This window comes from Arvicanthis niloticus, chromosome 2 (genome assembly GCF_011762505.2).
Source record: "Arvicanthis niloticus isolate mArvNil1 chromosome 2, mArvNil1.pat.X, whole genome shotgun sequence".
NCBI lineage: Eukaryota > Metazoa > Chordata > Mammalia > Rodentia > Muridae > Arvicanthis > Arvicanthis niloticus.
In genome coordinates, this window is record NC_047659.1 from 35,308,915 (window position 1) to 35,335,728 (window position 26,814).

Sequence of the window (26,814 nt, forward strand, 5' to 3'; positions counted from 1 at the left end):
CACACCTTGCTGGGGGCCACACGTGGTCATCAAGCTTGCTGGTGAATGCTCTATGAGTCTTTCCTTCTTGGACTTTCCAGCTCCTCCAACGTGAACAGAGCCTGGCTCAGCATCAGACAGTTCCATCGAGCCAGGCCTGATTCATGGCACCTACTGCAGGTCTTAGATGTCCCTATCAGAATTTCAGTACTAACATCCCACTACAGTAACCTTAGATTGAGCTTTATATAAAATTGCTGATTAGAGGCCATTTTTTTTTTTTTTTTACCTAAATGGATTTCAACATCTATGGTTCAAACCAACAGTTTTTTTTTATCAAGTTGGACTTTTCAGAGAAACTGATCTTCAGGTAGGATTTGAACAGAAGTAGACTCTTTGTTGTTTCCGTTTTTGGGTTTTGAGAAAGGATTTCTTTGTAGCTCTGGCTATCCTGGAACTCACTCTGTAGACCAGACTGGCCGAAAACTCAGAAATCTGCTTCCCACTGTCTCTGATGTGCGGCACCACAGCCTGGCATAGGTAGACTCTTAACATCCACCCTGTATCGTTGCACCCACCACAGTGTCTTACCTTGGCTTTCAGGTCAGCACAGAGTTCCTGCTGCCGTTTCCTGTCCTTGGCCAGTAGGCTTTCCATTTCATAGGCTTCACAGGCCTCAAGGAAAGTCAGCATGGCTTTCTCTATAAAGCCTTTCCTGTTTCTATTCCAATTGTCTATCAGGATTCTTCTCTGCTCTCTAGTAAAGTGATACTGGTCATAGTATTTCTCATGTTCTACCTACGAAGGTAACAGAAGGCAGTTGCTTATCATTCTAAAACAGGCCTATAATTTATGTCATTGCTGTGAAATGGACAAAATTCATTATAGTCAATGATTTTGAACAACTAGGGACAAACATCCTCACCATAACCAGGAACAAGACACAAACTCTGTTTTTTCAGAGACTGTGCCTAACTGGCAGCTAATAATGTCACATAATTTTCTAAGTCCTCTGTTGGATGGAAGCAGTCCAGGTGGTCCCTGCAATGGATCTTAATTCTAAATGGTAATAGCTTTAACAAAACCACAATCTGTTCCCATATGTAATTTTAAATATTCCTCCTTTAAGTCAATTTTGGTAATTTACATGATTACATTGTTTCAGTCAAGCAACATACTTTGCTAAATTTATTTATTTACTTTAAATTTATGTGCATATTTGTTTTGCTTGCATGCATGTTTATGTGAGGGTGTTGGATCCCCTGGAACTGGAGTTACAGGTAGTTGTTAACTGCCATATCCATGCTGGGAACTGAACCCGTGTCCTTTGGAAAAACAGCCATTTCTTTTAACCACTGAGCCATCTCTCCAGCCCCACTAAAGTATTCTTCAAATGCCACAATAATCTTAGAAAGGCACAGTTTTGCTTGTAATCACTAAAGAGCTCGGCTGCTGGGATTCTTAACAGTAATCTGGTGATATTGCCCTCTGGCCTCCTATCCTCCCCTCCCTCCTGCCCCCCATGAGAGACGTGGGTTCTCATTGGCAGCAGGCACTTCTTCCCAAGGTTACTATTCACCTTGGGAAGTACAGAGTCCCAGAGGAAGCAAGAAGTGAGGGAGTGCAGGGGCAAAGGAAGCCTGGTCTGTCTAAAATCCCTGCAGGGGACTGTGAAACGAGAGCCATTGCTAGAAGTCTTTACTCTTCTTGTATAGCCCACACTCTGAACCTGACAAAGTACCTGATCCCTGAGTTGCTAGGCATTGGAAAAGAAGCAAGAGACGGTAATGCTCACATGAAGAACAATGCTTAGGTGGAATTAATTAGGATCATGATAAAGTAGGCCATGGTCTCACTCTAACCAGAGAGAAAACACATTCTGTGAACTTCTTAGCTTTGTTCTAGGAAGCTAAAAATATACTTAACATTTGTCAAACATCAAGGAGAGGAAGCATGCACCATGCAGGAAATATATAGTAATCAATCCGGTGTAGAAAGCTAATGTAAAAATCTCTATCACATCAATAGTAATAAAATATAAAAATCTACAAAGTTACACTTGACGGCTAGCTGCTGAGGCACACAGACCTATTAGGGAATAAAAAGAAATCTCTAATTTGATCAGTTAAGAATTTTTAAAGCCCTATAATAAGTCACTTAAAGACCAGAATTAAATACTCACTACATGGGGGTGGAGAGTGGAATGGGGCAGGCTAAGAGGGATGGGAGAGGACGACCACAATAGTGTATGGTCTTTACTTCGGTTTCTTCACCAGACATTAATGATAACAATGGCATTTCACCCATTGTCATGTGTAGTACAGGAATTTTATAGGACTCATGAAGAAGCACGGCACGAGATATTTCATAGCCCAGCTCATCAAAAAGCCAAATCTCCACATGTTTGCTGCACGTGTGCTATAAGGTGAGCTACCACCGAGTTCACTGGTAAGATGGTAACTTCTAGATCCCTGCTGTTGTTGTCTTGCCCATTACAGAATGAAATAATAGTCTCTCAATTTCCCCTCAGGTAACTTTCAGTCCTATCTTTAGTCCCTGCAGTGAGGTTTGTGTTTGGAACCATGTGGGAATCAGGCAGAGCTGTGGTGGAGGCTAGTGACATTGCCCAGGGAAAACGCTGTTGTTTTTCCAGGCCTAGGACTGAAGTGAGATAGGCTCTATGGGTAGAAAGCAGGCATTTATGCTTCAGGCAAGAGCCAGATTTGATAAAAAGCTCCATAACAGGCAGGTAAAAGACAGTGTGATTTCCAGGGGGTAAAAAAACGGCTGCTTCATCGCTGAGAAACCATGGTGAAGGTCTCCAAGAAGGTGGGCACAGACTGGCTGGCCCTGGACTTCCTTCAGACTTTACAGGCTTCAAAAATGACCCACATGGGTTTGCAGCCTGTGACTATATCTTCTATAGTGGAGGAATAAAGGATTTTCAGAGCGCTATTTCACAGACATATATTTGTCTTACTAATTATGGACCTCTAAGCACAGCAATTCACAAGCATATAGGAAATGCATATTCATCATCGGGATCACTCACCAAATGATGCCTGGACTTGTGAGGAAAATGTCTTTGCAACATGTCCAAGTACAGAGCCCTTCTGCCCACGAGATTTCCTGGGTACTGGTCTAAGACAGCCTGGTAAATCCACTGCTCTTCCTCACTTAGTTGGAAGTTACTGGAAGCAATGAAAATGTCACACATATAGGTGAACAATCATGGAATTTAAGGGACTTCAAACTGTTCAAGCTATCAGGAAGTGAAGATCATGGTAGGAAATGAGGCTTTTGAAGACAAGATCTCACTATGCTGTTCGAGCTGGTCTCAAGATACCCTCCAGCTTCATCCTGGGGGCAGAGACCATGGGAATGTACCAGCATGCTCAGCTGAGTGAGCTAACGCCACCTGTCAGCCACCAAGTGCTTGATCCATAGTTCTAAGCCCATGTCCAGTGGACTCTTTAGTCCTTGCTTTGATCTCATCAAAGTTCCAAGAATAATTCAAAGATGTTGGTGAGACACGATATTTTTTAATATTTATTCTATATTCCCTATAGCAATATTCAAAAAAAAATACCATCACCAGTGAATGGAGTAGATAAACACTGGGAAATACTTATTATGGATACAGATTAAAACGATAATATTTTTCTTACTCAATGAAGTTCCCATTTCCATGCTGGAGACAAACACAAATGTAAATGGATGAACATTTTACACAAAGGAAAATAAATATAGATTGAGAGAGGCATTTATTTGTGCTTTGAGCTCCAAGGCAAGTCAAATAATCTTTTACTTTATTCTCTTTACCTCATGCTTTGTGGATAAGACTACAGATTGGTAGTGAAAAGACAAACAATGATGTTACTTTTCTAATGACCAAATAAATAATTTGGGTTTTTATTTGGTGCATGTGTGCACGCGTGCCTGTACATGCACACACAAGAGGTTATAGGACATTTACAGAAGTTGGTTCTCTTCTGTTATTTGGGTTTCAGGGGTTGAAATGAAACTTGTGAGGCTGGAGAAAGCACCTTTACACTTAAGTCACTTGTAAACAAGATTCTGCAAGCTGCCCTAGTCACGTGTCCACCCTGTGCCAATGCACCTAGTCCTGTCCCATCTCCTCTAGGCATGGTATGATTCACATTCTTTATAAAGGTCTGTGCAAAGTCCTGTGCAAAGTGAAAAAGTTGCATTGTCAGTTTGAACTCTCAACTGAATTAATGTCTCTTTATATTCTGATTTTATTTGCATGTTATTATTATTCCTAAGTAAATTAGAATAATCAAATACAGATGCAATCAGAGGGAAGTATTAATAGTAACAAATGTTTCTTTGATCCAAGACAAATCACCATTGTTTATTCCCATGGTACCAATGATCTTACCCCTTAGGTTATGCAATTCAATATTTTTCAAGTATCTTTCTACCTCTGAAAAATACTTGACATTTTACCAAAATAAAATATCCTTTAAGTGAGTGGAACTAAAGGGGTTTCCACCATCCTCACACAAGGTTACCTCGTTCCTTCAGTACACTGATAGGGAGTATGAGACAAATATCTTTCAAAAGAGAAAATTCTTCATACCTACTATATAAAGGAAGAAAAGGAGGGTGGGAAGGAGTCTCCGAAGAGAAAACTGTTCAGTATGTCATAATAATCCAATGCAGGGGAAATATTAAAATGAATTCATTCATGAATACACTGAGTGCCTTGGTTCCAACTGGATGGGTTCTGCATGTGCAGACAGCCAAAGGCTTCTGCAAATAAAACATTTCAAGTAGGAAAATTAACCTAGAAGGAAAGCTTGCCTGCGTGCACTTGGCATTTAAAATGCCCTCAGGTTGTCAAGGACAATGTCTCAGGTCCTCTCTCAAGGGCCATTTTCATTCACGGTAATGTGGATGCATTTTAACAGAAGTTAGCAGGAGAAGTTCTTCAATATCATTCCACTAGCAATTGAAGAACAGAATGAAAGCTCATGTCCTTGTTAATGTTTTAAGCTATTTCTAAAATCAAAGGGCCTTGAACACAGTCAAATTTCCACCCTTATCTGATTCAAATGTATGTGAGGTGTTCTGGGAAAGGGACAGAACCTAGGCTGTCCTTTTAAACTATTATTTGCCTTTAAAATAGTGGTTGTTTCTTAGGGGGAAATCCTTGAAGAAACTCCTCTCTTCTGTGGCCACAACAGAAGCATCTCACTCTGAAGTGTTTCCAACACCAAGTACAAATAACAGCTGACTGATAGACATAGGTCAACAATGCTGCTAGCCCAAAGATCCCTCCAAGGGGGTCAACCCTGGTACCAATCTGACTTAGTTGACAATGTCAGCCTCCATCAAGATGCCCTCTCTTGCTTAGGCATTCTTGCCCCCTCCCACTATTCTGTAGCCTTCACATGCCTTCTTAGAGCATCTGCTAATAGTCCTGTAACCCTCAAAAGCCTTCCTGGAGCATCTACTGATAGTTCCGTTGTTCTAGAAAACCGTCTTTTGTTTCTATAGAACTCATCCTAACATAATCCACAAGCAATTTTTCCCATAATTTTCAAACAGCTTAAAAGGTTTATTAAATGGAGAAGTACTTTTAAACTAATTAGTTTGATGGCTTTGCCTACTGAATAGTGGTACAAGACTGTAGCTGTCCACAATGTGCAAACAGCAAACATTTACTGAAATGCTTTTCAAATACAAGCACACACTAAGCTGCACACACTGTTATAAATAAATATAGCAGCAGAAGAATTTGTAGCATTTGATTCATTTTTATAAATTGCATGAATGTATTAATTAGTTGCTATTTTAATGACATTAAAAACCACTTAAATGTATGGGATGACTATAAAATATTTAAAGCAGACATTCTAACTAAGTAAGCCCTGTGCAGTGATGACATCCATTTTGACCTTGCAGTTGATTCGAGAAGCTTCACATCTCAACTGTCTTTCTCTATTTAACAAAATTACACAAGTTGTAAGTCATTTCTCTAGTATACAAAAAGTAAAAATGGAAAAAACATACTGAAAGGAAATGGTGTGTTAAATATCATAATATTATAATTTCTAGAATATTTATAGCAGCTTAAGGCAAATACCCATGCAATAACAGCAAAACCACTAGATTGCTATCTGAGAGGGAAGGGAGAAGATTTGCTACTGTATACAGACCTACACATGCATGTGTATACACACAAGCACAACACACACATGCATGCACATGCACACACACACACACCCACAAACAGAGAGAGAGAGAGAGAGAGAGACAGAGAGACAGAGAGACAGAGAGACAGAGAGACAGAGAGAAAGCTGGCACAGTAAAATCCAAAAGGAGTGAATGTTCAAACAGAGCAGATTCCTCATAGTACCAAAGCAGCCATTTCTTAGAAACATGGTCTTTTAGATTCTAAAATATAAAATCACATTTAACATATGCCGGCCGGGCAGTGGTGGTGCACGCCTTTAATCCCAGCACTTGGGAGGCAGAGGCAGGCGGATTTCTGAGTTCGAGGCTAGCCTGGTCTACAGAGTGAGTTCCAGGACAACCAGGGCTACACAGAGAAACCCTGTCTCAAAAAACCAAGAAAAAAAACAAAAAAACAAAAAAACAACAAAAAAAATGCCTGTTTCTAAACTAAAACTTGGATATTTATCTCTCTTGATCAAACCTTTATTTTTTTCCTTATTACAAAAACATGTATGTAAAATAACTAAGACTGAGTTAGCTTTTACCTGCTAAAGTTCTTACTCAAGCTAACCATTTCCCTGGTGATTGTGATAACAAAACATATTTTGTTACATGGCTAATTTTTTAAAAAGTCCCTTATCTACTTTCTGAAATTAAAAATTGTTTGATATTTAAAGTTTTCTAAAGAAAACATTAAAATTGCCCTAACCTTTCATAATTAGAAATGTCTCAAAGAGATGCTCAAACTCTCAATAGTTATGAGCACTGCAGAGGAGCCGGGCTTGATTCCCAGCATGCATCTATCTGCTCACAACCATTTGTAGCTCTAATTCCCTGAGATTTGAAACCCTCTTCCGGCACCTGTGGGCACCAGGCATATAAGTGCAGGCAAAATGCCTATACATGTAAGAATAAATAAATAAATTAACTAAATACTTTGGACAAAAATATTTGTTAGCTATTTACCATCTCTATTTTATTGGTCTATCCAGGTTTTATAATTAAAAAGTGTTTTGCAACTTTTGTCTTTGTTAGAGCATGCCCAGACTTCCCAGTTTACAGTTTAACCAGCATTTCTAAGACAGCTGGACTTCAGTATGCAGAGCAAGACATGTGACATTCGGCCTTCATTCATTCTCCTCTGCCTCCAAACACTGAAGTCCACACACATCATTTCAGTATGAGTTTCTCAAAGGTGAAGCGAAACAGGTCATTCATAAAAGAGAGAGAGAGAGAGAGAGAGAGAGAGAGAGAGAGAGAGAGAGAGAGAGAGAGAGCACTAAGCTGGGAAAGTTCAGTTTGACCCCAGTTGAATTCTCCTAAATCTCACATGTTTGAGTCATTCAGAAAGCCTATATTGACTCTCTACTCACTGGGCTACTGCTTCTCCTTATGGTGAAGACCTCAGATACTGACAATACCTTGACTCAGTATCATCACGAAGCAACACTTGAGCCCACTAACAAAGAAGCAACCCACAGAAACTGATAGAAACTCCAAACCCACTGTACATGGCACAGGCAATAAATCCATCCAAAATGAGAGAGAGAGGCAAACAACAACCCAGCTGGTGACAACATCCCACAAATCCTGCAAGCTCCAACACTGAGACACCCGCGGATATTGCCAATATTGAGAAGAGGTGTAGAAGTTACACAGACACTATATAAAGTATCCAACTGAAACTGATACCAACGCAGCCTGTCCGATCATCACCCTGGAAACATCGTCAGGAGAAAGACTTACCGCCAAAGTTACCCTGCACACCTGATAGAAGCAACTGGTCAGATGCACAAATGTTAACACAGGGACACAGAAATATGAAACAACAAGGTGACACACACAGTACCTCCAAGGAACACAACGACTCACTAGCAAAAGACATGGGAGAACTGCCTGAAAAAGAATTCAAAATATAGACAATTCAAGAAACTACAAAAGTAATTTATAATATAAATATGACATTCAGCAAAGAGTTAGCTTAAGAAAGAACCAGTGGATAAGGAAAATGTTATAATGAAATCTACACTTTGTATGCTAATTCAAAAATAAATAAAAAGAGTAATTGTATGGGGTAATATATTTGCTAGTAAGCTGTATTAAAGTACATACATATATATATATTACTCATATATATATACACATATGTATATGTATTAAAGTACTCTTATATATATAGGAGTACTTTAATACAGCTTATTAAATTAATGTATTTAATATATACATTTCAAAACAATATGCAATGCACAATATGAACTTAATAACTATCAATTTTTAATCCAAATAAATATAACAAAAAGTCTATTAGAAATTTTGGAGCTAAAAACTCAATAAATACAATTAAAATACAGTGAGATCCTCGGCAGTAAAATTCATCAAGCAGAAGAAAATGCTTCTGAGTTTAAAGACAGGTATTTTAAAAATATTTCAGACACCGTTTTAGAAGGAAAAGCAACAAAACCCACAAAGAATGAGGAAGCCTTTGAGACTTATGTGACACCATTAAGTGAGCAAACCTTTGCATTATGGGTATTCCAGAAGGAGAGAGAATCTATGCAGCAAAATAACTGCCAAGGTGTTTCTGAAGCTTACAAAAGATGGAAATGTAGGTCAGGAAGCTCAAAAGGTCCCTACAACATTTGACCAAAAGACATACTCTCTGAGACCCATTCTGGACACACTGTCAGAAGTGCAAGGCAGGGGCTGGACAGAGGCTTGCCCAGTAAAGTGCCTGCTGAGCAAGCATGATAAGGCCAGCCTCACACAAAGGCCAGGCATGGTGGCCCTCACTTATAATCCCAGCATTAGATGGAGGATGTGGAGACAGAGGATTCCTGGCCTCACTGGCCAACCAGCCTAGCTTAATTGGTAAGCTCCACACCATTAAGAGTCTATCTCAAAAGAATAGACACCATTCTTGAGGATGACACTGAGGTCATCTGGCCTCCACACAAATCTGCACACACATGTGCATGCACCTATGCATATACACATATGCATTTTTAAAGTACAATAGGATTCTAAAAGCAGCAAAAGAAAGAGAAAAATCATTAAAAAAAAAACAAAAATAAAAACAAACAAAAAAAAAAACTTCATTAAGCTGAGAGCAGACTTTCCATAGAAATTTTACAAGCCCAAAAAAGAACTGCATGAGACACTCAAAGCCATGATCAAACAGCACAGTTGAACTCAGCATGCTCTACACAGCAAAGATAATTTCAAAAATGCAGGGAAAATATACAGGGTTTCAAAACAAACACTGAGGAAATCCATCACTACCAGGCTGGCCTTACAAGAAGTACTCAAGGTGACCTGCGTAGATATGAAGGGTGTTCATTACCATCACAAAAACATGGGAAGAAGAGTCAATGATAGAGGAGAAGCACAGGAGAAAAGGAGAAGAGAATCAGACTCCACCACCACTGAAAACAGACCCACACAGGAACAAGAGAGAAAGGAAAAACATTTTGGAAAACAACAAACAACATGAGGGAAAAAACATCAAAATCATGGGTGAATGTATTTATCTAAAACGATCTTGGTTGCAAATGAATTCAAATCCTATAATAAAAATGACATAGATTGCTGATGAGGAGATGAACTGAGTTCAGATCACTAATAGCTATGTAAAAAGTCAGGCATGATGGTGCACTGGGGAAAGAGAGACAAGCATATTCTTGGAGCTTCCTGGCCAGCTAGACTAGCCAAATCAGTGAGCAGCAGGTTCAGTGAGACACACTGTCTCAAAAACAGTAATGTGGACAGGAATGAGGAAGGCACTGGTTGTCAACCTCTGGCCTCCACACTGTGGCACCTCTGGCACACACACACACACACACACACACACACACACACACGCGCACACATGCACAAATTAAAATATTAAAACCAAATCTGTTTTAAGGACTATTGAATTAAAGACATAGCAAATGTTATTTTTATGCTTTATAAAGCATAACATGCAAATACATAAATTCAATGAAGTAAACTCAAAGACAACTTTGTGGCATGTTGCATAAAACTTAGACCCTGGGGCTAGAGAGATGGCTCAGCAGTTAGAAGTGTTTGATGCTGGAGCAGAGGTCGAACGTTCAGTTCCAAGCACCCATACCCAGCAGCTCACAACTGCCAATAGTTCCAGCTCCAGTTCCAGGGGATCCGAAGCCCTATTCTGTCCTCCACAGGCATGCACACATATACACACATACGCACACACACTTGCACATGCATGCACACAGACTCATGTGTGTCCATATAAGTAAAAAATGTTTAAATCTTTTAAAAAGGAGATTCATGATTTTTTATTTTTGGATAGGATGCATTCTTGCACCACACCCAAAGCTAGCTTAATACTTGCTAGATGTGTTTTCTAGTATGAGCTAACATTAAGTTATAAACCAGTAATTTTCATGCAAATTTTCTTTTAAAACAATGCTACTAAAGCTATGTGACAAACAGAAGATTGTGTGCAATGATCACCCATTCTCCAACAATGCAAATGCCAGCAGTGAGCAGGAGTTCCCCCATGGACTGCACTTCCAATGAAAGTGGGAGGTGTGGTGGCCAATGTTGGCAGCCTGGGTCAGCTAACACATAGGACTAAGCAAACCCTTGAAGACCAAAGAACCATGCTGCTTTCTCAGAAGCTCTCCCTTTAGTAATTGCTTTGGCACACAGCCAGCAGAGGTCCACATGCAGAACCTGAACCTGGTCATGCTCGGGCACGGAACCTTTCCAACAGTTCTGGGAGTACACTTTCCAGAAAAAAAAAAAAAATATATGCCCTGTGGAGGTCAAACTGTAATGTTTTAACTTGTGGCCTCATTTGTCAGTGAATTCGTGTCATCTCCGTTTTGCTGTTTTCTTGCTTTCTTCTCACTGTGTTCATCGGGAGGAGACACATGCACAGGCATCTGTTTGTTTAAATTTGTATGAGGCCATGTTATCTTCTGGCACTGACTTGTCCCAGTTCATCCTTACTAGCAATGGAATATCCAATTTGCTTTGGCAAAAGGGGAAATGTGTGTGTTTCTCTTTTTACTGAAGGACACTGATGGAGGTGCACTGTGTTGGTAAACTAAAGGAAAGATCATGAACAGGATCCTGAAGATGTGCCCTCTGGACAGCAATATGTAAGGCCTTATCGCTAAGTGTAGCAGCGATTAACCAAATGGTGAAACACGTTATAATTTGTGCTGGGATTGGTAGTAAGAGACTGAGACTCCAGCACTGGGAGCTAGGGGGATCAGGAGCTCAGGCTCACAGGAGTCCATGAGTTTGAGGTCAGTCTGATACAAGGAGAGAGAGAGAGAGAGAGAGAGAGAGAGAGAGAGAGAGAGAGAGAGAGAGAGAGAGAGAGAGAGAGGAAAAGGGAGAGAAGGGAAGAGGAGGGGTGGGGAGAGGAGAGGGAAGGGTAAGGTAGCTGAGGGGAGGGGAGAAAAAAAGGAAGGGAAGAGGAAAGGGGAGGGGAGAGGAGAGAGGAGGGGAGGGGAGAGGAGAGGAAAGAAGAAACCTAAAAGAAAAAGGAAAAGAAATTATAATTGGGTTGATTTTCTGGAAGAAAATATAGCAATATTCTTAACACTTAACAATATTCTTTGACTCAGAATAATCTCCATTTCTAAAATCCAACTGAGGAGAGAAATCACAGTTATAAAGAAACAAACAAGCAAAAAAAAAAAAAAAAAAAAAAAAAAGTGACAAGCCAGTCCATTCCAAAGTTTCTAAAAGAACATCAGAATGCAGAATACCTACTACTCAAAAGTGAGGACTTGGCTGAATTTATATGATATAATCACACATTATCCTACTATTCATTTACTAAAATACATGTACAAGGATATTTAGTGGGTGACTCAAAACAGAGGAGAAACTGTGTAAATAAATACCACTTAGCAGAAGAACAGCAACAGGTGGGATTCAAACTAGGGAAGCCGTGGACATGCCTGCAGAGGTCTCTCCATAAACAAAAGTGTTGCTCCAAAATCTCTCTTGGGTTTAGATTAACTTCTTTCTTCTCTTTGCTTACCTCTATTTTTAAATTTTTCTGTAAAGTATTTCTGAGACAAGTACACCAACTGAAATGTCCACAGAGCGATAAAGAGACACCTTGAACTGTGCTAACGAAATATGATGAATCCAAGTAATAAGGCTGAAAAAGCATGACCCTAGAGCACTGGCTGTTTGGTGCGAGCTCACTGTTAAACAGCAGTCAGGTTCAGATCTCAGAATATTAATTATGAGCCGACAGTACGAAATGCAATATACCTATCAACAATAAATTATAAAGCACTTGTTACCTTGCTGTCATCATCCACATACTGACTGACTTCAGATCTGACGCAACTGAATGGAGACACAGTTATGTCTCATCTATATGATTAATTCATCTTAGTGTAAGGAAATTAAAGCTGCGATCTCTTTTGAGTCTAAAAGATGCAATTGAGCTCGCCTTCCTGTTGTTAATGACACACTGCCTAATCCACCACAGCAGAATCCAAAGTGTTCTGCCAGCTCGATGAATGAAGGGTGAGGCTCCACTGTAGTCAGATTGGTTTTTATAGTGTGTTTTAGTAAATTGGGCCATCCTTTAGAGCTGTGCTATCCAAGATGCTAGCCACCAGGCACACGTGTGTGGCTTGACATGTCCACGTTAACACAATCCGGGGGTTATGGGCATTCTTCACAAGCTATATGAAAAAGGAGTGTGTATAATGGCTCATCAGTAATTCTCAAATATGTGTTGCATGTTGCAATTATATTTTGGAAATATTAATTGCAATGTATTTTAAATGTATCACCTTTTTCTTTTTAACTTTTTAATTAAAAAGTTTAATTACATATGTGGCTCACATGTTTTCATTAAACATTTCTGATCTAGGACTCAAGCTGGTTAACCATCTTCCTGGCATGTGTAAATAGCTTCCTTATTTAGATGGACAGAAAGGACCTCATCTATTGAATTACTAAGGGCTCAAAACTAGGGAAATGGCCTTCCTTTCTCTGAACAGCAGTTATTTAATGTATAAAACAGCTTCCTTTGTCCCTTTGTTTCTTCCATCCCATGAGACCGGGTCTGGCTATGTGGTCCAGGCAGGTCTCGAGTTCACAGTCCTTCCGTTTCTGCCTCCCAAGAGACAAGCTTACAAATGGGTACCTTGCCTGACAAAACACAGCTATTAAAATGAGATAAACCAAGGATTAAAGTCATGGGTACTTGTCATATCATGCATGAGGTACTCATTAAATATCAATGATCTATTGAACTTTTAACTTAAAATTCTAAACCTGTGATTTGCCTTACAAAATAAGAACCAAATATATGAAAATGTCTATAATTTCACTACCTGGGATGACTGTAGTTATTGTTTATTTGAATGACCGGGTTTCCAGTCTTTCTGCTGTGTTTGTACCGGTGTATATGTCATACTTTAAGAAACAGCAAGAGAATTTACATTATATAAACTACTTTGTGACCTGCTTTGTACTTACATAACACATATCACAGCTATTTGTGTCATTAAAAAATCCCTATGGATTAGAATTAGTGTTGCAATGTGCTGAATGGACTCAGCATGCCAGATGTCACTGCTGCCTAATGCTTGGCTGTTTAGGTAATGTCTTAGCTTGCTTTCCATTGCTGTGGTAAGCATCACGGCCAAAAGCCACTTGGTGAAGAAAAAGTTTATTTCATCTTACAATTTATAGACTGTCATGAAGGGAAGCCAAAGAACTGGAGGCAAGAACTGATGTAGACGCCATGGAGGAGATCTGCTTACTCAGCAGGCTTGCTCTCCATTGTGTGGTCAGCCTGCTTTCTTATAGAACCCAGGACTACCCGCTGAGGGGTGGCACTACTCACAATGAGGCAGGCGATCCCTCATCCATCATTAATAATTGTAATAAATGCCCCACAGACATGCCCACAGGCCAATGTGATGGTGGCAATTCCTCAGTTAAGGTTCCTTTCCCGGTGATGATGTCAGCTTGTGTCAAGTTCACAGAACACTAACCAACACAGGCAGTCTTGACAATTTTGCTACCAGCGGGAAGAGAAAAACTGAATACACTTGAAGTGAAATAGTTCACTTGAGAGAATTTTTTCTTTCGTTATTATTTCTGATGAGACAACCTTTATTCCCCTCCAATACAAAGACTGTGTGAGTGCATGCTTGCCCATGTGTGTATGCGGAGACCAGACGGTGATATTAGATAGGTAAGTACTCCTCATCTTATATTTTGAGCCAAGGTTCCTTACTGCACATGAAGCTCACCAGTTGTTTAAAACGTGCTGGCGCTAGGCTCTAGGAATCGTCCAGTCTTCACCTCCCCAGTGCGAGGATTTCAGATGTGTGACCACAGTTGCCTTTTTATGTGGTTGCTCGGGATCTGAGCTCAGGTCCCCATGCTTGTCTTTTATAGTCACTTTACTGACTGAACCATGTTCCTGGCCCCATCGCCATCTTTGACAAATATCGTGTGGCTTTGAGAAATGTCATATGCCAATTATATGTAAATAGCCATTTCCCTTATACTGTTTCTAACCCTGGGTAAAATTGTTGTCTGTTTGGCCATTCTCACAAGGTTAAGTATTTGAGTTCTGTTTTATTTTCCATTCCTTTGATAAGTAGAGAGGGTCATACATTTCTGACTCATTTGTGTTTAGAATTACAGCTGAGAAGTTCCAGGCCACCGTGACATCTCAGCTTCCAGCATCTGAATCACATGCTATGCATCACCTGCCCCCATCTTAGTTCTGACGTACATGAATGGCCCCGTGCTGGTCCTAAGCCTCCTCAATCCCCGAACATATCTCTCCCTCTCTCTCCCTTTCTTTCTCTCCCTCTCCCTCCCCCATTCCCTCTCCCACCTCCTCCGCCACCCCCTCTCCCTCTGTCTGGCTCTTCCCTCCCTCCTTCCTTCCTCCCTGCCTTCCCTCTCCCCTAAAGTTTATCCCTTACTAGGTTATCCCGGTGAGCATCAAATACATTGATATTATACCTATTTTAAATAAAATTAAAACCTAAGATAGTGGGGAGCTCAGCAGCAAAGAGACCCTGCTGCTTTCCTTGGCAGAAAAAGGTTCTCAAGATATCGACTTTCATTCTCTTCTATCCTTCTCCACCGGCTCAGTCAAACCCACTCCAAGTAGCCATTCACATCGTCTCTGGCAATGAAAATGGCTCCCAGATATCTCCCTTTAGAGCCGAACAGTTATTAGTCTTTGGAATTCGCAACATTTATTCAGTGGTTCATCACCTCCTTTACAAATAGTACAGGCTGCTTTTTCTTCATCTGTCCTCTCCCCGTGTCTCTCTGCATCTATCTATCATCTGCCCATCTATTATGTATCTAGCATCTATACCTACCTATATCTATTTCTCATCTACTGATCTATTTGTCTGTTTATCATCTATCTGTCTGCCTATCTTTTGTTGCTTCTCCCTCTTTTCTCTGACACTGTCTTGCTCACATGTCTGGGTTGGAGTTTTAGTCTCTTTTCTTTCCTGGATCATTGCTCTGGTCACCAGATCTAATTTCATGTTAATGATTCACAGAGTAAAACTCTAGACCAGATCTTCTTTCTGAACTTTGAACTCACAAAGCCCAACATGGCTGCCCCAAACTCAGCATACCCAAGCCTGAACACCTAAACCTCCCACCCACAACTAGATAGCCTGCCCACACCCATTCTCTGAGATACCCAATCCAAACAAACCAGGCGTAGCAGGCAACTCCTGCTGAAGTTCCCTAGGCTTTTACTTTTGTGACTCTACTAGCAGACGCCTTGGCTCTACTCTCAAGTGGTGTCCAAGAGCTCAAGACTTCCCACCACCTTGATCAAGGCCACTACCAGGTCATCAGCTAATGTGTTGGATGAAACACTAACCAGCACAGGTAGTCTTCAAGATTTTGCTACCAATTTGAAGAGAAAAAAGTAATATCTAACAACACTAAAGTCAAATACTTACTTCACTTTAATGATTTTTTTTCCTTTAATATTATTTCAAAAGAGACACATATTATTCCCCCAATATAAAGATTCTCTGTGTGTACACACACATGGAGACCAGAGTCGATGCTGAGTATCTATCACTTCTTCACCTTATATTTTGAGATAGGTTAACAACTTCCTGTGTGTCCAATCTTTTCTTGTGCCCCAACCCCACCATCATTAAGCACAATAATTGCCAAAGCTATGCTGCCACAACATGAACCAGGGCTTCTCACTGCTCTCTTCTGCTTGACACAATCAATCTAAGACAGTGGTTCTCAACCAGTAGGTTGCAAACCCTTTGGTTGTTGAATGACTGACCCTTTCATGGGGGCCTGCATAGCAGATATCCTGCATATCAGATATTTACATTATGATTCATAACAGTAGCAAAATTACAGTTATGGAGTAGCAATAAAAATAATTTTATGCTTGGGGTCACCACAATATTAGCAACTGTATTAAAGGGTTATGGTGTTAGGAAGGTTAAAAGCCACTGGTCTAAGAAGTTCAAGATCACTTATGTAAAAGATGAGGTTAGAAAACGTCTCTAAATATCCTACTTCTTGAGTGAGGGTAGAGTTCAATGGTGTATCACTGACTGAGCATGCATGAGTCCTTGAGTTAAACTCCCTGCTACATACACACATATGCACAGAGGCGCGCGCGCGCACACACACACACACACACACACACACACACACACACACACTCAACACAAATAATAGCTTACTATTCACTCTTACCTGTTGAACCTCATCCAAGTATTCTGCTGATCTATCCCTGGGTTCCTGGACACTGGACCTTTGTTGGGCACACTCATCCATCTCAAAGAATATGGGCTATGATGTTCCAATGTCTGCATGACCAGCTCTCTCAACCCACTTTATGGCTTCTCATCATGTCATTGCCCAACTGAAACCTAGCTCCAAGGTTTTTTTGTTTTGTTTTGTTTTGTTTTGTTTTATTTTGTTTTGTTTTGTTTTGTTTTGTTTTGTTTTGTTTTGTTTTCAGAACTGCAATCTGCCTTCTAACATCCCACTATGTTCTTTAACCTATGCCTTTGTAGGACTTACCAGCTTCTAATACTGTGGAGCACAGTTGCCTTGTGAACTGCACTTCTGTATGTTATCAACTTGATCACAACCGTGGCGATTTGAATAGGAATAGTCCTCACATGCTCATATATGAGTGTATGGCCATTAGGAAGTAGTGCTGTTTGACAGGCATTAAGAGATGTGGCCTTGTAGGAATGAGTGTGGCCTTGCTGGAGGAAGTGTGTCACTGGGAGTGGGATTTGAGTTTTCAGAAAAATAAGCCATGCCCACTGGTTCTCTCTTTTCGTGCTGACAGCTAATCCAGATGTAGAACTCTCAGCTACCTCTCCAGCACCTGCACGTCATCATGCTTTCTGTCTGACTATAATGGACTAAACCTCTGAACTATAAGCCAGCCCCAATTAACTGGTTTTTTTTTTATAAGAGTTGCTGTGGGCATAGTGTTTCATCACAGCAATACAACACTAAGAAAACATGTACTGAGAATTTTGTCTGACTTATGCTTATAAACACTAAGTAAATATTAGCAGAAAAAGGAAATAATTTTCTTTTCATCTCCTTTTATGTTTTCTACTTTGCTGCTTATTATTCAATTAATTTGCAAAATATCCTTATATATTATGAATTTTAATATCTTTCATCTCTCATGTTGCCAACATTTTTGTTTGTTATTTAATTTTTTTACCTTTGTTATATTTTTCCCTCTTCAAAAACTTATTTGTCTTAGCCAAGTGTGATGGTGAGTCCCTGCAATCTTACATGAAGTCTCCCTCCCTAGAGCCAGTGAATGCTATTGAGTTTTGTACATTGCTTCAGACACTCAAAGACAAATCTGTGAGTGACTGTGCTGAAGCTCCCTCCTCTCTGCTACACACAAGGTGAGCTGTATACGGCTCTCTTGGTTCTACACTCATAGTAATGCCTCAATGTTGTTCATTTTGTAAATGTACATTTTTTCTCCTTTTCACCTATAAAATAACTTCTATGGACATAATCTAAAAACGTAGTTGGTCCTTTTAGGGTTTTTTCTCAGCCTTTCATTGCTGCAACAAATAACTAGTAAAATGTGTACCCTGTGTACATTATATACAGGTGCATATATATTGTGATGCATATATTGTGATGAAGGGGATTTACTTTGTGACCAAATAGGTTCCAACAAGCTTCTGTATAGAGATAAATTGTTGCATAACAATTAAGTAAAGTTAAAAAAAACCAAATAATTAAAAAGGGTTGAGGAATATTGTGACCCTAATATAAAGCATGGAATTTGGGGTGATGATTGTATCAAATTGGGAGTGTCTTTAGTTGCTTCATTTTAGAAACTCAAGTCACATTGGCTTAAGATGATAATATGGACAAACAGTCCTTGTAAAGTATGGACATCCTCAGCCAGGCATCTTAGCAGAGGCCTTTAATCCCCTTTAATCACTTTAATTGGTAGTCAGAGGCAGATGGATATCTATGAGTTCAAGGCCAGCCTGGTCTACATAGGGAGTCCCAGGACAGCCAGCACTACATAGTGAAACCCTGATTCAAAATATCAAAACTAAACTAAACTAAAAGAACAAATAAATAATGTGTACATTCCCACACATATACGTATATTAAGACCACGAGAATTCTCTAAGACCCAATAATAAAAAAAAAAAAAAGAAAGAAAGAAAGAAAGAAAATAGTCATAGGATAGTAAATCGAGATCCTGAAAAATTGGAAGTTCAGTTAGTATTATAATTAAGTATGCCATTCACTCTGCTAATTAGAGAGTGTATTTATATGCCTTGGTGCTCATAGCTGCAGATAGCCACTGCAAACCACCTCTAAATTCAAATTATCTTCCCTCCTCCAAGAAACCACCCCTGAAACTCATTGGACTTTACCTTCCTATTCACTGCGAGCATGTTCCTCTTTTCTTCAGTTAATGTCTGCACATAAGTCATATTTGTTCAGGACACATATATACATTTCTTTCACCCTAATACTGCTAGTTCTTTAAGAGACAAAGCCATCTTCTAGACTAAATCTAGAACTTCCTTAAAAGAAGCTTAACAGAGACCACTGTCTAGTGGGAATTTTTCAATAAATATTCATCAAATAAAACACACCATCATTTATATTGAAAGCATTGTGGGTAATATACAGACTGTTGCTATGATTTATGAACCTTCTGTTTTTCCATAACAGAGATCCACCTGCCTCTGCCTTCCAAGGGCTTGGATTAAAAGTGTGCAGCACCACACTAGGCCCAATAAAACTCTTACAAGCCTTGGTATCAAGGAAATAGTTTGAAAGCAAGAAAAAGCAAAGTAAACATACAACATTCTTTCCAGTTGGGTATATGGTGCATGTCTGTAACTCCAGCACTTGGAAGACTAAGAAAGAAGACCGTAGGTCTGAGACCAGAGGATTCTGCAAGCCACTGCCAAGCCAGCATATGGTACAGAATGAAACCTTGCCTCAGAAAACAACAGCCAGAGGACTCTTGCTGTAAGAGAACTTACCAAGTATATACAAGGCCCTGGGTTAGATCCCCAGCACCATAATAAAGTAAGATAATAAAGCAAAATAAGACCCATTCTTTTTATTCAACAACCGAGGCCAAAATTATATTGACTATATTGCAATCGCAAGTAACTAGAAGACAATAAAATCAGAAGTCTAGTGACCCTTAACACAAATCCAAACACGGTCCTTAGGGAGTCAAGGAGTTATATTTGATCACCTGCGTATGTCTTCTAATTGCAGATCAAAATCTTCAAGTTTCTCTTGATATTTCTCTGTAAAGTTACAGAACTCATTAAGGATTGATGATTTCAGATCAGGGTATGGGCAGTCCAACATTTCTAACTCCATGGGCTGTTCACTGAGCAAGCTAGACTTTCCCTCTGAAGAGTGACCTAGTAACTAAAGAGATGGTTATTTTCCATTATTAACCATTATTAACCAATTTAACAAAAACACAAAGTGGGCGACCAAGTCAAATCAGCAGTTACGTCACACTTACCTTCACACTCCAGTCTACAAGTTCTTTTTCTAAGTGCCGTTGCTCCTGATGAAGTCTTTCAAAGGCAGCCTTGGATTGTGTCTTGACAAAGTCAACCTAGAGGATGGAGCGAGTGGACAGGAATCATGGAAATGACTGCAACTCACCCAAGATTACTTCTATCGAAAGACACAGTCTCAGAAGCCAGTAGGGGGTGAAAAATTAGAGGAGAGAAAAATCCTTTTGAAGATCTGTGAAGAAAAGAGTAGCCAGACGGCCAAGGCTCATCACAGAAGCAGGCCTTGGTGAAGAGTCCAGACCTTCTACCAAAACACGGCTCACAGCATAATGGTCCCGGCGAGCCTGGCTCAGTTTGGAACTGTTGATGGTAAGATTTCAGTCGTTACTCTTAAGCATCTTTGCTGCTAGTCTACAGCTAGACAGAGCTAAAGCTTTTTATTATCCATGAAAGAAGTATATAGCATTATAGAATAGCTGACAGACAGACAGATGAAAGTTCAGACCCTACCCCTAGCATAATAAACTAGCAAACACCAGGACACATGGAGGCATGCAGAGGAGGAAAGAGGTATGAACCCAGGATGGCCAGTTAGGAATAACTGAGACTTCTCTGGTCAGCAAAGAACTAAAGGGCAGATGGGGCCGTCAGCCTGACAGAGAAAAGAGCTGGCCTAAGAGCTATGAGACAGATATTAATGTTAATATTTAAAATGGTAGCACCCGATCTAGCTTGTAGTTACAGAGCCGCCATCTTCCCAACTAGGCAAGGCCTGAGGCCACAGGCAGCTGCATGTTCTCGCTGCTGCTGCTGCTGCTGCTGCTGCTGCTGCTGCTGCTGCTGCTGCTGCTGCTGCAGCTCAGGCCACTGGCTCAGGCCTCAGGCTGGCCAGAACACCTGCCCTGACACCCACAAGATGCCAAAGTGGGAGATGGCTCTGCCTATCTACCATGCTGTCTCCACAAGGCTGGGCTGAGCCCAGACTAACCCACCAGGCCAGACCATCCCACCATCCACTCAGTACCCAGTAGAAATGAGACTCTAATGCTTAAAGATTATCCAAAGGCTTTATATGTTTGGTAATGCTCAAATTAACAAGATGCCCACACAATTAGAAATGTTAACCAATTAACTAACCTAGATATAAGTTATTACCCAGGACTGCTCTCAGATACATTCGTGGTTCTCTATGGCTCTTGTATCTCTCCCCTAGCTCCTCCTCTTCTTTCTCCTCTTCCTCGCCTCACTCCGCCTACCTCTCATATAGCCCAATCGCTGAGCTTTATACAAATGTAGTGGGATGGTATCCCGCTACAGACAAGAGTAGGTTTGACACTCGAAAGGCACATATAGGACCAACCTCATAATGATACAGGACAGTGATGTTATTGAAGAAGGAAGACTCAGTGGAGAAGGCTGTGGATGGGCTTATTGGACTAGGAAGAGCCTGTGGGGAAATTTCAGTAATCAGGCAACTTGATTCTTGGCTAACATCTGAAAATGGGCTAGGAGGAGGGGCAAGGATAAAGGCAGGAGGGTGAGTTAAAATGAGGAAATAGTTGAAATGTTGAAATTGAGGAGCTCGCTACTTAACCTCACAGGGCAGGTATTTGCTTCAACTGTTCTATTTCAGACAAAAATGAAATATCATGTCATGTTTTATTTTGTTTTATGTGCACTGGTGTTTTGCCTGCCTGTATGTCTGTGTGAGCGCATCAGATCTTGGAGTTACAGAGAGTTGTGAACTGCCCTGTGGGTGCTGGGAATTGAACCCAGATCCTCTGAAAGAGCAACAAGTGCTCTTAACTGCTGAGCCATCTCTCCAGCCCAACATTATGTTTTTTAAAAGACGTCGTACTGACCTCTTCTAAAACTGTAGTTGAATCTGAGCCCTTATGGCAGGGTGCATTCTGGGAAGTGTGGTGCTGTTTCTTCAGGCCTGTTCTCAGTTGATGAATAGGGTCAATCACAGCTGTAAGGTATGCACACCATTGTTCTGACAGTTCCTTCTCTGTGTGATGTGAAATCGAATCAAGGAGACATTATTATTTTAGCTAAAGAACAGACTGTTAGTTTATACTTTTTAATATTTGTTTAGAAAATAAAACAGGTGTTACTACAAGAAGAGTATGAAGGGGATGGAGGAGGGGGCAACTTTCATGGTTCCAAATAAAACTCCCCTTTATATGGAGGTTCAAAAAAAAAAAACTCACCAAAATCCATAAGCTCACAAAAACATTCATTTCCAATGCTCTCCTCATTGAGACAAGATCTTATTTCAGACTCCAATTTACATCTGAAACAGACATGATCTCAATCAGTTTCTGTATAGTGATAAGTCATACATGTAGCCTTAAAGCGAGTAGGGTAGAAACAGACCATCAGATTTAGTTTTGTACATCTGCTCGTTGATCTGAACCATGCACTGAGTTCCTAGCGTGGGTAGAAACAGTGAGGTGACCATGGGCTGCACCCCCTGAAGTTCTTGGCAGCATGCCACACTAAGCTCCTGGGGCACCCAGAAGCAATCCCACATGCTACGTATTCAGCACAGAAAGACTCCCAAGGCCGCAGGTTAGAGATGAGGGGCAAGTAGCAGCAATGGCCACTGAAGAGGAGGAGAGAAGCCAGTCGGACCAGCAAGGAGGCCCTCGAGTTCAGAGATGATGACAGTCTGAGTCACACAAATGGGAGCAAATGAACATTTTGCTTTTAATCCATCAATGATGAATAAATCTTTATAATATTTTCCTAAAATTTTAAAGATACAGTCATCTCTAGAGTACAACCATAATAACCTCTAGGTGGGCATTCAACACAGTTATTTTTTGTGCCCCTTGCTTATGTAACTAAATCTGATACTTGTTGCTAGTGTGTACTTTAGTTTTGAGATGGCATGAGAAAATAGTAACTGTTATAATGCATGAATATAATTGTTACTTTTCATTTTACAAACAAGTTTCTATTCTTTAGCTACGTGTATTTTATGTAGTTGAAATAGCAGCGTATTTAACAGTTCATGTTGTGGTTTGGTGGGGTTTGCTTTGCCTATCACTTATATTTTACACTATTTCCAAATAGTTTTCATAATTTATGTTGTAATATTGGAGGATGTTCACATGTATATGTGCCATCACCTTTCAAGCCTATTCATATATTGAATAAAGGTGAACGGCTATTTGTAAATGATACTTCTCTATTTCGCAGCAAGTAGCTTTTATCAGAAAGGGGAGGGTGTGCATTTGTGTGTGCATGTGAGTATATATGTTCGTGTGTTTGGGTGTGTGTACAATGAGGCCAGAGGTCAGCCGTAAGCGTCTTCCCATTTTGAGGCATGAAGACTACTAGGCTAGGCTAGGTGGCCAGTGAGCCTGGAGATCCATCCATCCTCACCTTCGCAGCACTGGGGTCACAAGTGCGTGTTGTACTCTCAGCTTCTCTTTAAACCTGGTTTCTGGGGATCAAACTCAGCTTCTTCATCTTATTTTGCTAAGTGCTCTACCAGCCAAGCAAGCCATTCCCCAAGCCTTTGTTTTTAAGAGCATACCTGCCACTGTTACATGCATGGTGGGTACTTTTTTGTTTGTTTGTTTTTCAAGACAGGGCTTCTTTGTGAAGCTCTGGCTGTCCTAGAACTCACTCTGTAGACAAGGCTGGCCTCAAACTCAGAGATCCACCTGCCTCTGCCTCCTGAGTGCTGGGATCAATGGTGTGTGCCAGACACCGCCTCCCCCATGGCAATTTTTTCTCTTTTCCTTTTTGGGAGCTGGGGTGGGGTGGGTGCATTTTCATAAAGACAACCTAGAATTCACTTTAGAACGCAGTCGTTTACATACAAATGTAGCACCCGAGCAACCAGTTTGGCTCCTTCTATTTGAGAGGCTGAGGAAACATTAGAGTCCATAGACTGCCAGAAAAGGGAAGCCGTGTAGTCCTGTGGTGATTTGAGGGAACCCATTCCCCATGGAGAACTTTGAATGCTCAGGCAGGGATGATACATGTACTAGACTCGGACACACCCTTCACCTGACTAACCATCTGCAAACCATTGCAAGACAGTAATGTATTATAATGTCTACAAATAATTGCACCAAAGCTCACAAAGAAAGTGACAGCAAATGCTCCTGGGAACATGTAATGGAGTCCACAGGCCATATAATTTGTGTAAGCTAAATATCTGATTAAAAAAAAACTTACAACTTTAAATATTAAGTTTGATACTTGGGAATTTTATCTAGTTCTCTAAGTAGAGATTTCAAGGTCCTAACTTGTGCCTCGTTGTATGTGTGGACAAGTATGTACCTGGGTACAGGCCATAGGCTGGCAGTGGGCATCATCTTTGACCTCTCTCCACCTTATTTTTAAAAAAGAATTATTTGTTTGTGTGTTCTGCTTACACATATGCATGTGTACCCTGCTTACACGTATGTGCACCATGTATGTCTCAAATATAATAAGAGGGCTTCAGATCCCCTGAGCCTGGGGTTACAGATGGTTGCTAACACGTTATCTCCCTGGGATTCTAACAAGACTCCTCAACAAGAGCAACAAGTGCTCTGAACAACTCCAGCCCTCTACCTTAGTTTTTGAGATAGTGTGTCTCATTCAACTTGGAGCTTGCTAATGCAGTTGGACTTGCTGGCCAGCAAGCTCCAAAGATCATCCTGTCTCCACTTCATTAGGACACCGTGGGACACCATGCCAGGCGTTTTGTCGTGTGGGTAGTAGAGATAGAACTCGGGTCCTCGTGCCTCCCTCCCAAGATCTTTACAAACTGAACCATCTTCTGGCCCATCCTCCCTGGGTTTGCACTAGAGAGGGTGGAGAACCAGATCTGCTTTGATGGGAATGGAACGTTTCAGGATAAGGAAAAGCCAGCCAGCTCCAAGATAATGGAACACAGTAAACAAATACCGATGTTTAAATCCCAGCTTCTCACTCGCTAGCTTGTTTACCCTTCGCAGACACTTTTAACACTCTCAGCTCAGTCGGAAGTCCCAGCAACAGCCCCAGGGGAGCAATGAGACCTACATGGTACAGTTATTGTCTGGATTGAGGTTAAGCACCATAACCATTAACTGTTATCTGGTTCATAATCAGTTACCAAGGAGAGGTTAAATACCATTGTACCTCTTATCTTCTGCAGGTCCAAGGCCCTTAAATAAGAATCTTTTCCTTATTAAGGGAGTATAGAGTGTGTGTGTGTGTGTGTGTGTGTGTGTGTTTTCATTTTTAATTTTTTGAGACAGGATTTTACTTTGATTAACCTGGGGCTGGCTATTTAGCCCCTTGAAACTGTAGCAATTTTCCTGCCTCAGCATCCTGCCTGCATGCCAGGCAGATTTTCTAAGACAGACAAATACATCACTTTAAGTTCCCCACGTTCTAAACATCTAGTCACTTCTCTAATGGGTGGCCTATTACTGTTAGTTTTGATTTCACTGAATATGTATTAAAATGTCCTTACATTCTAGAATAACACAGAAAATGATCCTGGCTCATTCTCTCTCTCTCTCTCTCTCTCTCTCTCTCTCTCTCTCTCTCTCTCTCTCTCTCTGTCTCTCTCTCTCTCTGTCTCTGTCTCTGTCTCTCTGTCTCTGTGTGTCTCTTCTCTCTCTTCTCTCTCTCTGTCTCTGTCTCTCTCTCTGTCCCTGTCTCTCTGTGTGTGTCTCTCTCTCTTCTCTCTCTTCTCTCTCTGTCTCTCTGTCTCTCTGTCTCTATGTGTGTCTCTCTCTTCTCTCTCTGTCTCTCTCTGTCTCTCTCTGTCTCTCTCTGTCTCTCTCTGTCTCTGTCTCTCTCTCTCTCTCTCTTTGTGTGTGTGTGTGTGTGTGTGTGTGTGTGTGTGTGTGTGTGCAGTGTTTAGTCGTTATAAGTTTGCAGACAGCAGGGGTCATCCTCATGGAGACTTCCTTGCCTCCAGTCTCTCTGTGTCCTAGCTCAGGCAACAGAATGAGTTTGCATAATGCTATGCATATGATTCATCTGCCTGGCTCCAGATCAACTCACTCTACACATTGGGGAAGATGTAGACTGTTTAAGATTCACAAAATGAAAGAAGAAAAGGAAGCCCTTCCCAGTGTCCCCCTTCATTTGTGCTTGTATCCGTGACCGCTAGATTAACAAGTGGCTCTCCCTTTTATTGTATTTCAGGTAATGCGCGTTTTCAAAATGCTTTGTTCCAGGGGCCTTGAATAATTTTTTTCTGTAAGAGGTGACACTGGAAGGGTTTGGTGTGTAGTTTGATTTGGTTTTTATAGCCGGGCTATGCTGTAGAGCTCATAGCATTTTATTTTTCTGTTTTAACATAATCTAAAGGCCTTGTCAATCACAAGCTTTGCACCTCTCATGTAGGGATCACTGGACATGAACACACACAAGTCCAAAGCAAAGGCAATGGAATTCGGAAACTTGACTTAGGCTAAGAGCACAACGATGTTCTACCTTCCTAAGGATAGGTACATGTGATAACAGCTTTAAAGCACAGTTTATAAACGCTACACTGTCAGAGCAAATGGCTAAGCCTCACATGGGAACAAAGACATCTGCTTTCTCTTTTGTCCTTTACTTTTGAAAAGAA

At 40.7% G+C, this 26,814-nt stretch overlaps 1 protein-coding gene across 3 annotated transcripts in view; it reads right to left on the bottom strand.

Moving 5' to 3' along the window:
- Ccdc148 (coiled-coil domain containing 148) overlaps positions 1–26,814 on the bottom strand; it is a 261,767-nt gene that overhangs the window by 141,186 nt on the left and 93,767 nt on the right. The window contains exons 5-10 of one of the 3 annotated variants that reach the window (XM_034496862.2): positions 22,451–22,533; positions 22,100–22,248; positions 20,240–20,335; positions 19,958–20,139; positions 3,032–3,170; positions 571–777 (exon numbers count right to left, since the gene is read on the bottom strand). In XM_034496862.2, the coding sequence (XP_034352753.1) occupies positions 571–777; positions 3,032–3,170; positions 19,958–20,139; positions 20,240–20,335; positions 22,100–22,248; positions 22,451–22,533 (856 nt within the window). The remainder of the gene's footprint in view (positions 1–570; positions 778–3,031; positions 3,171–19,957; positions 20,140–20,239; positions 20,336–22,099; positions 22,249–22,450; positions 22,534–26,814) is intronic. The other 2 variants (XM_076928783.1, XM_076928784.1) reach the window with 2 other exon arrangements.